A 12,942-nucleotide genomic window follows, 5' to 3' on the forward strand; every position below is an offset into this window, starting at 1 on the left:
CATTTTATGAATTACTATACAGTTTTTACACCATTTTTATATATATATATAGATTTAAACTTAATGTGATAAGGTTGCAGACTCCAAAAATTTATTTCTTGCAATGAGCTTTTTTGTCCAAAAGAAACTTTGATTTGCTGAAAGCTAACTCGCAGGGTAGTGGTGTAGGGTATCGTATGGACGGCCCTGTCCGACTATAGCCTTTGCTTAATTGTTTATATATAAAACTAAAGTGTCTCAATTAATTAGGTTTGCTGCTTTATTTAAATAAAAAAATAAGTTATCAGACAAACCCGTAAAAATGCTTTTTAAAGTAAATTTTAAGCGCGTGCAGTTTTAATTGTTCTATTATAAAGTCATTATTTATATGGAATTATAAAACAAATTTAATGTATGTAATGTAATGTAATAAACGCTTTTATTTAAAATTTGTCATTCACTTTATCCGGTTGTGTCAAACAGATCAAATTCAGGAAATGTATTTGAATAATCCGCTTCGTATATTTTTCATTCTTTGGGCAGGTCTCCAAATTGAAGCCAAGGTAATTAATCTCGCCACAGAATAAAATTCAATGGAGGCTAATGTTTTTATTTTTTCGCGTTTACTTTTTATCTTTTGCAGCGCGACCTTACCATAGAAATAAATCAGTTTATCACAAATGTTACCGATTGGCAGCTCGTAAAGACTGCAAATTATTATCTGTATGGCACGAAAACAATCTTTGTCGATTTTGTATTAAGTAGAAACGTCAACAATTTCCAATTAAAAGTATCTGTCGATATGATAAGAAAGGACAATCGACACATGAATGTCTTTAAAATCGATACGAGTGGATGTGAAGCTTTAAAGGGTACTCACGATAAAATGAACCTTATGAGAGTTGTATTTCGAGAAATATTCCGTGTCAGTAATATACCTAAAAAATGTCCAATAATTGGGGTAAGTAACTTTTTTGAGAAAAGATATACTAAAGTTATATATGTAAAAACAGTAAAAAAATACCACATCAGTTTCATGAGGAGAGCATAATCCTTATAATGAAAACCAATAGTTTTGATCGATTCGCCGCAAAAAGTTCCCGTACTGAAAGCGATTTCTAAAGTGTATTTGTTTTTTATACCCTCCACCACATTTGCGACCCTATAAACTATATATATTCTTGATCAGGATAAAATTCTAAGACGATCTAGCCATGTCCGCCTGTCCGTCTGTTGTAATCACTCTAGCGCGCTAGCGCTTTATTTTTGCACCCTAGTATTTTTTCCAAAGGTCAAGTTTGAAGATGGGCTATATCGGCACTAGGGTTATGACTTTTTGACATTTTTCCTCAAAAATGATTTCCTGTAGCAGGGATGAATAAACTTTTGCCTATTAATCACTATGCTATCGTTTATTCCATTGAAATATAAAAAAAGTTCACTCACAAATCGATTTTAAAAAAATTATTTTTTGAAAAAATGTATGAAATGAAAAAATTTTTTTTTCAAAAAATTATTTTTTGTTGCACGAATGAATAAATATAAGCCTACAAATAACTATAATAACGTTTATTTCATTCAAATATTAAAAAAGTCGTGAAAAAAGTCACTTTGAAAAATTTTAAAATTTTTGTTTTTTGTTAAAAAATTATATTTTTGAATAAAAGCGTTTACGACATTTTTACGATTCTCAGAATTGATGAAAAATAGTGAGGAATAAATTTTATGTCATTTTAATTATCTCATGTGGCTCTAAAGTTTATTTTCAATTATATATCTGTTTTCAGAGACTTCAACAAATTGTCCATAATTTTGATAAATTCAAATTTTAAAATCATTTTGTGCGTGAGGTTTTTTTCACCGAATCACCTTATAATTAAGATTTTATGTAATCTTATGGCAAAACTCATCACGCTATGATACAGGGATATGAGGTTGTAAAAAAGTCATAACCCTAATCGGCACACGTTTTGGTATAGCCCCCATATAACGGTACCTTCCCATTTTCGGTATTTTGGGGATTAGAGGTACAACTTTTGACCGAACTACCTGCAATTTAACATTTAAAGTTCCCAGTTATCACAAAACATCTCCATTAAAAACCGTCAACATAGGTCCATGTTTTAGTATAGCCCCCATATAACGGTACCTCCCGATTTTCGGTATTTTGGGAATTTTAGCTAAATTTTTTGACTGAACTACCTGCAATTTTACATTTGAGGTTCCCAGTTATCACAAAACATCTCCACTAAAAACCATCAATAAAGGTCAATGTTTTAGTATAGCCCCCATATAACAGTGCCTCCGAATTTTCGTCAGTTGGAGAATTTTAGCTACAATTTACAGTTGAATTGCCTAGTTATCACAAAATATATCCACGAAAAACTGCCATCATAGGTCCATGTTTTGGTATAGCCCCCATATAAGCTACCTCCCGATTTTCTGTATTTTGAGGATTTTAGCTAAATTTTTTCCATATTACCTGTAATTTAACATTTGATGTACCCAATAGACACAAAACCTCTCCATCAAAAATAGTTAACATAGGTCCAAATTTTGGTATAGCCCCCATATAACGGTACCTCCCGATTTTCGGTATTTTAAGTACAATTTTTGTCCGAACTACCGGAAATTTAACAATTAAAGTTCCCAGTGGTCAGAAAACATCTGCTCCAAAAACCGTCAACATAGATCCATGTTTTAGTATAGCCCAGGTATAACGGTACCTGCCGATTTTCGGTATTTTGAATATTTTAGGAATTTTTTTAAAGAATTATCTGTAATTTAACGTTTGATATTCCCAGTGGTCAAAAAACATCTCCACCAAAAATTATCAACATAGGTCCAAATTTTGGTATAGCCCCCATATAACTTTAGCTACACTTTTTGACTGAATTACCTGTTATTTAACATTTGATGTTCTCAATGGCCAAAAAAACATCTCCACAAAAAATTGTCAACATAGGTCCAGCTTTAGGTATAGCCCCCATATGACGGCACCATCCGATTTTTGGTCTTTTGAGGATTTTAACTACATTTTTTGACCGAACTATCTATAATTGGACATTTTAGGTTCCCAGTGGTGACAAGACGTCCCCACCAAAATGAGCACGATAAGTCCCTGTTTTGTTATAGCCCCTCCCGATTTTCGGTATTTTAAGTACAATTTTTGTCCGAACTACCGGAAATTTAACAATTAAAGTTCCCAGTGGTCAGAAAACATCTGCTCCAAAAACCGTCAACATAGATCCATGTTTTAGTATAGCCCCCGTATAACGGTACCTCCCGATTTTCGGTATTTTGAATATTTTAGAATTTTTTTTAAAGAATTACCTGCAATTTAACATTTGATATTACCAGTGGTCAAAAACATCTCCACCAAAAATTATCAACTTAGGTCCAAATTTTGGTATAGCCCCCATATAACGGTACCTTCCGATTTTCGGTATTTTGAAAACTTTAGCTACACTTTTTGACCGAATTACCTGTTATTTAACATTTGATGTTCTCAATGGCCAAAAAACATCTCCACAAAAAATTGTCAATATAGGTCCAGGTTTAGGTATAGCCCCATATGACGACACCATCCAATTTTTGATATTTTGAGGATTTTAGCTACATTTTTTGACCGAACTATGCATTTTTTTTTTTTTGCTTTTTAATTTGACCGATTTTTGTTTGAAGCCAAATAATGCGGTACCGAATCCCACTACTGGCCGCAAACAATGGCTTGTTCTCGTTGGATTCTGCGTCGATCGGTGCAATATATTTCCAAAAAATACGATCGCGGTTCTTCAAGAAAACGTTTACAATCATGGATCTATGCGTATGAGCCCGAAACGAAACAGCAATCACCAGAATATGCTGCTGAAGCGTTAAAACGTTTTGGAGGTGTCTTAATGGGAGTGGGGAAAGTGCTTCGACAATTGGTTTAAGCGCATGCCAACTAGTATAAATCATACTGGAGATTACTTTAGAAAACAATAAAACTATTTTTGATGATTAATATTTACGTTCTGATTATATTTTTTTTATAAAATATATATTTTTAAATTTTTTATTAAATATTTAAAATATTCAATATTTTTATAGTATTTTACATTTTTTAACTAAATGTTGTTTTATTTTCTCTTTCAGAATCAAAAATACGTAATTAATAATTACACCCTAAGAGGAACTGACTTTCCATCGTTTTTTCCTAACCTAGAATTTCAAATTAAAATTGAGTTTACTGTAGATAATATTCCAACGGCTACAGCAATTATAAAAGGAACCATTCGCAAATAGAAAATCATTTGAAAACACTTTCAAAATTAATTATAGTTAATCTGGATATTGTTATTTGGAACTTTAGATGGTATTAATAATAAACATATTTCCACCACTGTCAAATTATTATTTTCTTATCACTTTTTGCTTCTTTGTTGAGTATATGAAATGTAAATAACAGCTTTGTTCCTTTACTTTTTTAATGGTAAAAGTGGTAAAGAGAAAGCTGTCAAAATTAACAATTTTGCCAGAAAAGTAAAGGAACAGAAAAAATTTTAGATCTGGCAAAAATGTCAAAAAGAAACACAAAAACTTAATTTTCTTCTTTCATTTCACTATTTTGAATTTTATTTTATCATTTATTTTGTACTTTTTTTCTTCATTGCCAAATAATCATCAAACAAATGTCGAAAAATCAGTTCTACCATTTTTTACCCGAAGAAATTTGTCTGGCGGCCTGTGGTAAAATATAAAGCCATTTTTGTTCCCCCTCCCTCTCTCTCTCTTAAATATTGCTTCCAGTTTTACCCCTTTTTGGGATTAAGGAACGCTATGCAGGTTAAAAATGGTAATCTCTTATATTGTTACCAATTTAACTGGTAGACTTAAGTAAATTAAGATGAATTAACAGTTAATGTAAGAATTTGAATTGTGACGTAAATTTGTATTAAGCATTTAGTTTATTCGTATCAGTTTTGCAACATCAGCTATTACTGCAATCATGAAATTATTGCTTAGTCTTGATTTACACTCTTTACTTAGCTAAATTGTTTTTGTACTCTCTCCCTCTCTCATTAATTTTGACTATTCAATTATGCTTCTACGTTGTGACGTACTTCCTCGTATTTATTACCGCTGGCACATTGATACGTTGTTTACATTCATTTGTCTGTTTGTATACGAGTATGTGCATCTGGATCTCGTTTGAACATTGGAGAACCTCCCAGATGAAGGGTGCTAAAACAGTGTATGCATACGGAAGCGGGTATAAATAGCTAGTGGGCAATTGAATAGTTATAAATCATTCCGCGAATTAAGTCGTCAGTGTAATCCAAAGAGTAAAGAAGTAACTTGAATAGAGTAAAGATGTGTGCTTACTAGTTACTAGAGATAAGCTGTGAGCTATTAGAGAGATAAAGTCCTGCGTGAATAACTAAAATGAATAACGCCAATAAAGCATTGTAGAATCGTAATCCAAAACGAACCCTCGTGTTATTTTGTACAAATCGTACCGGGGAATAAAACAACGTTTACATGGAATTAAGTTAAACCCAATACCGTAACAATCTTTATAAAAGAGTTGAGTGATGACTGACTGACTCATCAAAAACGCCCAGACAAAACGACTAAAACTAGATTTTTTTGACTAACGGCCGTGGTGATGTTGGCGACATTTCCTGAGTATTGCAGCCATGTATTTTTACAAAATTTAAGCTATTAGTACCAACGCTTTAAATGTTTTAAACATTTCTAGGTAAAATATCCTTGGAATACATTACATGCTCCCAAGGGACTTTCTCAGTAATCAGAAGGCTATTGAATTAATTCCTTTAGAGGAAGGGAACACGCAGCATCGACTTTTAAGGTAACTGGGCTACCCTACACTAGGTTCAAAATTATCGTTCAACCATCAATGGTTGAACGGTAGAAACATCATTCGACAGATTCAGACAGTTAAAGACGAGACCGAAATTTTTGAAAAACTTAATTATTCTTTTTTATACACCAATTGCTATTGCTAAGAACGAAAACGTCAATGAAATAAATAACAATCTAATGCTCAAGATAGAAAAAAAATATTGATGTCCGGATTATCGAGGTACGAAAAATATGACAAAGGTCTATCATCTCCCAAAAGTCGGCATTTGTGTCATAGATATCATTGTGGATGCACGCTGTTTTGTGTTTTTCAGGTATTGCGAAAAAATTCATGGTAGGTATATTTTGTAATAACATATTTACCTGTTGTGATATAAGAAATACCGTTTATACCGTTAAAAGACAACTACTAAAGAAAAGAAATCCCAATAAATTGTACGGAAACGGTAGTTACAATACTCAATATACTCATATTTTAAATACATATGCAGGGGATGGGGCGCCTACGCCATGGTAGGTGTGTGGTGGGTTAATTTGAGAAATTTGTCAGGTTTAACTTAAATTCTTTATGTCATAGATATACCACACTGTAATGTACAGTTACAGTCAAATATTATGCTAAACGTATCTTATTTTAGTAATATTATGATTTTTATACCCTCAGCATTTATGCTAACGAGGGTATATACACTTTCATACGGGCAAAATGTGCCTCATCGAAATAATGGCTTTAGACACCAAGTATGTTTGGACGAAATGTGTTTCAGACAATTTGGAGTCGATTGAGCAATATCCGTCCGTCTGTCTGTCTGGCTGTAGCGCACGATAACTCTCGAATGGATCAACCGATACGACCCAAAATTTGGCTTTCGTAATATTTTGTCCAAACTTAGTTTAAGTTCGAAGATGAGTTATATCGGCCCAGTCCTTCCGGTACATCCCCCACAAAAGTTCGAAAATGTTCGGAAAAATTGTACGTACGATAACTCTTGAAGTAACCGATTTGGTCTATACTTTGCAAATCGTGAAATGTCTACCAGACTTAGATTAGGTTCCAAAATGGACTCAATCGGTCCGCTTCTTCGGGTAACTCCCACACAAAATTTGCGATAAGTTCAGTTTAGGACCTGCTCTCGAATCGCTTTGACTTTTGTTTTAGCAACTTGTATTCACTGCCCCCGCATACGACGGTACAAGTTTCATCAGGGGCAAGTCCACACTTCCGGAGAAAATAGCCTGAAAGTTGCAAAAAAATCCCTATGACATCGTGTGAGGTGGTTGGAGCGCAAGATAACTCTCGAACGGATCTGCCGATTCGGTCCAAAATTTGGCCTTAGTAATATTTTGTCCAAACATAGTTTAAGTTCGAAGATAAGTCATATCGGTTTACCCCTTCGGGTACCTCTCCAACAAAAGTTCAAAATATTCGGAAAAATTGTTCGTACGGTAACTCTGGAAGGGAGTGGCCGAATTGGTCCATACTTTACACATCCTAATATATTTACCAGATATAGATCAGGTTAAAATATGGACTATATTTGTCCACTCATCCGGTACCTCCCACACAAAATTTCGGATAAGTTCACATTAAGACCTGCTATCAAATCACATTGATTTTTGTTGAAGCAACTTGCATTCGCTGCCTCAATTACGATGGTAAAAGTTTTTTCAGGGACAAGTCCATACTTCTTGAGCAAACAGCCCGAAGGGTGTAAAAACCCCCTATGGCACCATATGTATGGCTGGAGACACACTTCCTTAATTCCTTTAAGTATCTCCTCCGCAAAACGTTTGATCTTTAATCCTAATCAACATTTTTGTCGGTTCATACGCCCAAAATTTATAAAACCACCTAAATACATACGTTTTTTGGGGAAAAAAATTGTTTCAATATTCGCAGGCTGGGGGTTTATCTCTTCGGCAAAGCCGACTGATTCTTTTTTACTTGTTATTTCTCATTTGGTTCTCATTTCTGGAACATAGTTGTACAAATGTACATTCAAATTAGTAGTATTTCGCATAGGATAACGACAGTCGCACGATAGTTTGCGAAATACATGAACACCTTTTTATACGGAAGTGAGTGACTGGGTGAGGTAGAGGATGGAAGATACCAAGGAACGGTCCTGACCGGCTTTAACATGGCAAACCCCAGGATTTATCTTGGTCCCTCTTTCATCTCAAGTGGACACTGACCTCTCCGTGGTTTTACCTGGGGAACTGCCTTTAACACCCGTTAAAGGTAGTGAGCTAACATGTGCCGCGCGTTCACCCATAAGAACGATAAAAACTTGGGTTCGGGCGTAGGGTTAGTAACCCTCCCCTAGAAAAAAATAGCCTACTATGAAAAAACGAAAGAAAAGAAAAACAAACCCCTCTAAAGTTGACGAACCCCGCAAACATTTTAAGGGCCATGATCTGCGATTCTGCACCTGGAATGTTCGCACTCTTTATAGAGAAGGTGCAGTCTTCGCATTGGCAGACGTACTTGAAAAGTACAAGGCCGACATTACAGCCATACAGGAAATACGATGGAACGGGAAAGGCGCCAAAACAACACCTAAAGGTGACGCACTGACACAAAGCATGAGTTCGGTTGCGGATTTGTAGTCGGTCGGATTTCAGTCTCCACAGTGAAACATCTGACAATGGTATGAGGCTGATAGACTTTGCAGCTGCAAAAACATGGTAGTTACCAGTACCAGATTTAAGCATCTAGATATTAATAAAGGCACATGGCTGTCGCCGGACCAAAGAACTAGAAATCAAATTGATCACGTTGTGATAGATGGAAACATGCATCGAGCGTGTTGGATGTACGATCGTTCCGTGGTGCAAACATAGACCGGACCACAACAGATAGCCTCAGCATAATCCACTTAACTGGCCCAACTGCTTAATCAAAGCACTCCTCATCCCGATAACATATCAGGACAATGGCAAAACATTGCCCACTCCATGCAAACAGCCGCAAAATCAATACTTGGATACCAGAGACCTCCACCAAGGAATCCATGGTATGACCAGGAGTGTCGTGCTGCAACCGAACAGAAAAATACGGCATATAGGGCTACTTTACAATCAGTAGCGCACGAGATAGATATCGGGAGAAAGGGAGAGAGGAGAAACAAGAATGAGCGTGATGAACCCGATAAAAAGGCGTATAAATTCGGGCCGCATGGCGGTGCCCGCAAACTAGTGGATGAAGAGAAGCACTAAACAGAGAGAATTGGAGATCTTTTCTTAGTTCGGTCTATGGAACAAATGTTCTGTAATGGGCCAGCAAAGTAAGTAAGTGTGACTGCTCTCCTTTCGTACGGGTTTTCGTGCGACATACATGATAAAGTAAAAGATAAAGTAAAAGTCGTAGAAAAAATAGAAATTGCTAACTCAAAACCCCCATTTTTTGAGTTATGCCACTCTTTGAGTAAATGAGCGATATTAATACTACAAAAACCCTAGTAGGGTTCTGTTCTGTCAGATCCAGCTCGGATTTTATGGCCTCATCTAAACCGGGCTAAAACTACAGTTTTTTGCCTTTATCGGTCCTTTATATCAGAAACGATTAGGAATTTGACTTTGCTGTCTTTGGCAATATTGATGCCCAAATAGGGCATCAAAATCTATAAAATACAGTATCAGCTAACCTATTGGGGGTTGAACCAAGTAACCTTTTGCAAAAATATTCCAAATAGAGTTCTCAGCAATTCTCAGAACATTATGAAACTCTAAAATGCTTACTTCATATTGTTTCAGCTCTAGTTTGCATCATATCTTTTACAACAAGTATTTCAAATACAGTTCACACCAACAGTTTATTACACTGTGCAACATTTTTAAGGTAATATTGTGCAAACAATTTGATCTGAGGATTTTTTGAAAGTACAGACCCAAACGACAAGAGACCCTAGTTGGGTTTTGTTGTGTCAGATCCAGCTTGGGGCCATAAAGCGCCATCTAACCATGGTCACCCCTAAAGCAAGAATAAAATATTTGTAGAAATAATGAACTCGATAAACTACATTTATTGCATTAAATTTTAAAAAATATAGAAAATTTCCATAATTTGTATATATTTCGCACCATATCTCCAAAATCGTTAATTTTTTCTTAATGTTTTCTTTTGGAAAAATATTCGATGGAATGTATACACAACTCCTCAGAACATGCCACTGTTGTAAAATGCCTCTATCACGTTGTTTTCAGAATATTTGTCAACAACGATTTAATAAATATGTCAATAATGTGGTGAAATCCGAAATGCGAGAATAAACTTTTGGTGTGAACTGTGTTTGAAACAGGTGTTGTAAAAGATATGATGCAAAATGCCGCTGAAACAACATGAAGTAAGCATTTCAGAGTTTCAGAATGTTATGAAGCATTGCTGAGTACTTTATTTGGAAGGATTTTGCAAAGGGTTGGTTCAACTCCCAATAGTTAAGCTGATACTAACCAGAATTATTATTATTCTATATTTTATCGATTTTGATGCCCTAGAGGGATTTTTTCTTATGTGGTTCTCTTCAAATTCCTATTTGTTTCTGAGATAAAGGCCCATTAAATGCAAAAAACTGTAGTTTTAGCCCGGTTTAGATGAGGCCATAAAATCCGAACTGGATCTGACATGATAAAACCCTAATAGGGTTTTTGTAGTCTCAATATGTACTTTCAAAAAATGCATACTAAAAGTAGTTTGCATTTTCAGTGTTGCATAGTGTTATCGCATTTCGGATTTCACAACATTATTGATATATTTTATTTATTAAATGGTCGTTAAAAAAATATACTGAAAACGACGTCATAGAGACATTTTACAACATTGACATGTTCTGAAGAGTTGTGTATTACATTCCAGCGAATATTTCTCAAAAAGCATTAAGAAACAAGTGAGCCAAGGCTATAGTCGGGTCGGGGCCGACTATGTGATACCCTACACCACTACCCCTGTTCATAAGCTTTTGACTAATAAAATTCAAAATATTAAAATTGGGATAGCTTAGCGCCTTTGCTCTGAATGTCTTCATTAACACAGGCCAATTTTTTGAAACGCATTTAAGTGCAGCATCAAATAAAAAATGGAAACGTGGGATGTATGCCAACCATCATTAGGCTTCTTTCTCTGTTAGACCCCCATCAACCCCCGATCAAAATAGCGTGATTACAAAAAAATGAAAAAATGGGATGTATTGCCGACTATTGTGATATCTCCGTTATGTGGCCACCTACGCCAACCTACTTTGCATCACTGTATTTTCACTGGGATTTTCTACTTTCATAGTCAGACTTTGTGTTTGGAAGATCCCCAACCGAAGCTGTGATATTCGTCATTATTATTAAAATCGCAATAATAAAAAGTTGGGTTCTATTAGCGGCTATTGCGATATATTCGTTGTTTGATCGCCTATGAGAACCTACTTTACATCATTAGAAAGGCGATATTTTCCACTTTCATGGCCAGGTTCTACTTTTGGTATACCTCATATTGAAGCTGAGATATTCGCTTTGGAAAAAAACGTTGTCTTTTTATCCACATAAGTTTTTTGCCCATTCCGACCCCTAAATATTATTCGACCATAGGCTTCTTCCCCTCCGGGACCCCCATCAACATCCAAAATTTCGTGACGATCCGATCAAAATTGCGACCTGTAGCGTGATTACAAGGTTTAGATGGACAGACGGACGGACGGACTGACGGACGGACACACATAGCCAGATCGACTCAGCTCGTCGAGACATTCATTTTGGTATATATAAGTATTATTATTTCGATGCGTTACAAACTTTTTGGTCAAAACCAACTTATAATACCCTCCCCACATAGTGGGGTAGGGTATAAAAATTAACGGTTTTCGAGATATGGTGCGAAATGTATACTAATTATAGAAATTTTCAATATTTTATAGAATTTGTGACAATAAATGTAGTTTTTCGAGCTCATCATTTCCCCAAATATTTTATTCTTGCACTTATCTACAAGTTTGCTTCAGAGGTCAGATGAAGATTCCCATAGCTTTCAGAGATATAACCCAGAATTGCTTTAAAAAGTCAATATTTAATCATGTTTAGATGGGGCCAACAACACAACACAACAACTGACACAACAAAACCCAACTAGAGTTTTTGTCGTTTGGGTCTGTAGTGTCAAAAAATCCTCAGTTCAAATTGTTTGCACAAGATTACCTTAAAAATGTTGAAATAATATTTTTCATATATCGTCAAAACTGCTAATATCGAAACCTTGAGTTTTCGAATCATCTTCTAACAAATGTATGATTACGTTGTTTTCGATTATGAAAGATTCATGATATTTAAGCATTTTTTGCATTTGGAATATTTTTACTTAATTACGTTTGAATTAAACCAAGTTAACTATTTCAACACGTGCTATTTTAATCGAGTTATTATAATGTCATTATTTATATGATATTATAAAACAAATATTTTACAAATTTGATGGTTTGAAGTGTTTATTTAAAAAATGGTAATCACTTTATTCCGGATAATCAGACAGCTCAGATTTAGGAAATGTATTTGAAGAATCCACTTCGTATATTTATTATTCTTTGGGCAGGTCTTCAGGTTGAAGCTAAGGTAATTAATCCCACCATAGAATGAAATTCGGTGGCTAATATTTTAATTCTCTCGTTTCATTTTTTTTTATTTCGCAGCGAGATTTTACCATAGAATTAAATCAACTTACAATAAATGTTACCGATTGGCAGCTGGTAAAGTCTGTAAATTACTATGTCTATGGCAAGAAAACAGCCTATATCGACTTCGTAATAAACAGAAACATCAATAATTTCCAACTAAAATTTTCTGCTGATATGATAAGGAAGGACAATCGACACATAAATGTCATAACAGTAGCTAGAAGTGGATGTGAAATCCTAAAGGGTTCCCATGATAAAATGAACATAGTGAAAGTTATATTTCGAGAAGTATTTCGTGTCAGTAATATACCAAAAAAATGTCCAATTCTTGGGGTAAGTACTTCTTATTTAAGTCAAATATGTATATTAAAGCTACATACTTATACACGGTTGGACCACTAGGGTTATAACAGAAAAAAATACCACATCTGTAATAATAGTT

The 12,942-nt window shown here is 34.9% G+C and overlaps 1 protein-coding gene across 1 annotated transcript; it reads left to right on the forward strand.

The window, feature by feature from the left end:
- Nucleotides 1-455: 455 nt before the first annotated feature.
- LOC141400624 (uncharacterized) lies at nucleotides 456-4,351 on the forward strand. The gene is made up of 3 exons (XM_073979919.1): nucleotides 456-542; nucleotides 623-940; nucleotides 4,117-4,351. Exons 1-3 carry the CDS (start codon nucleotides 477-479, stop codon nucleotides 4,264-4,266), a joined length of 534 nt encoding a protein of 177 aa, XP_073836020.1. The 5' UTR covers nucleotides 456-476; the 3' UTR covers nucleotides 4,267-4,351.
- Nucleotides 4,352-12,942: the final 8,591 nt, after the last annotated feature.

The sequence above is a fragment of the Musca autumnalis genome, unplaced genomic scaffold (genome assembly GCF_047663935.1).
Source record: "Musca autumnalis isolate F117 unplaced genomic scaffold, ASM4766393v1 scaffold_4, whole genome shotgun sequence".
Taxonomy (NCBI): domain Eukaryota; kingdom Metazoa; phylum Arthropoda; class Insecta; order Diptera; family Muscidae; genus Musca; species Musca autumnalis.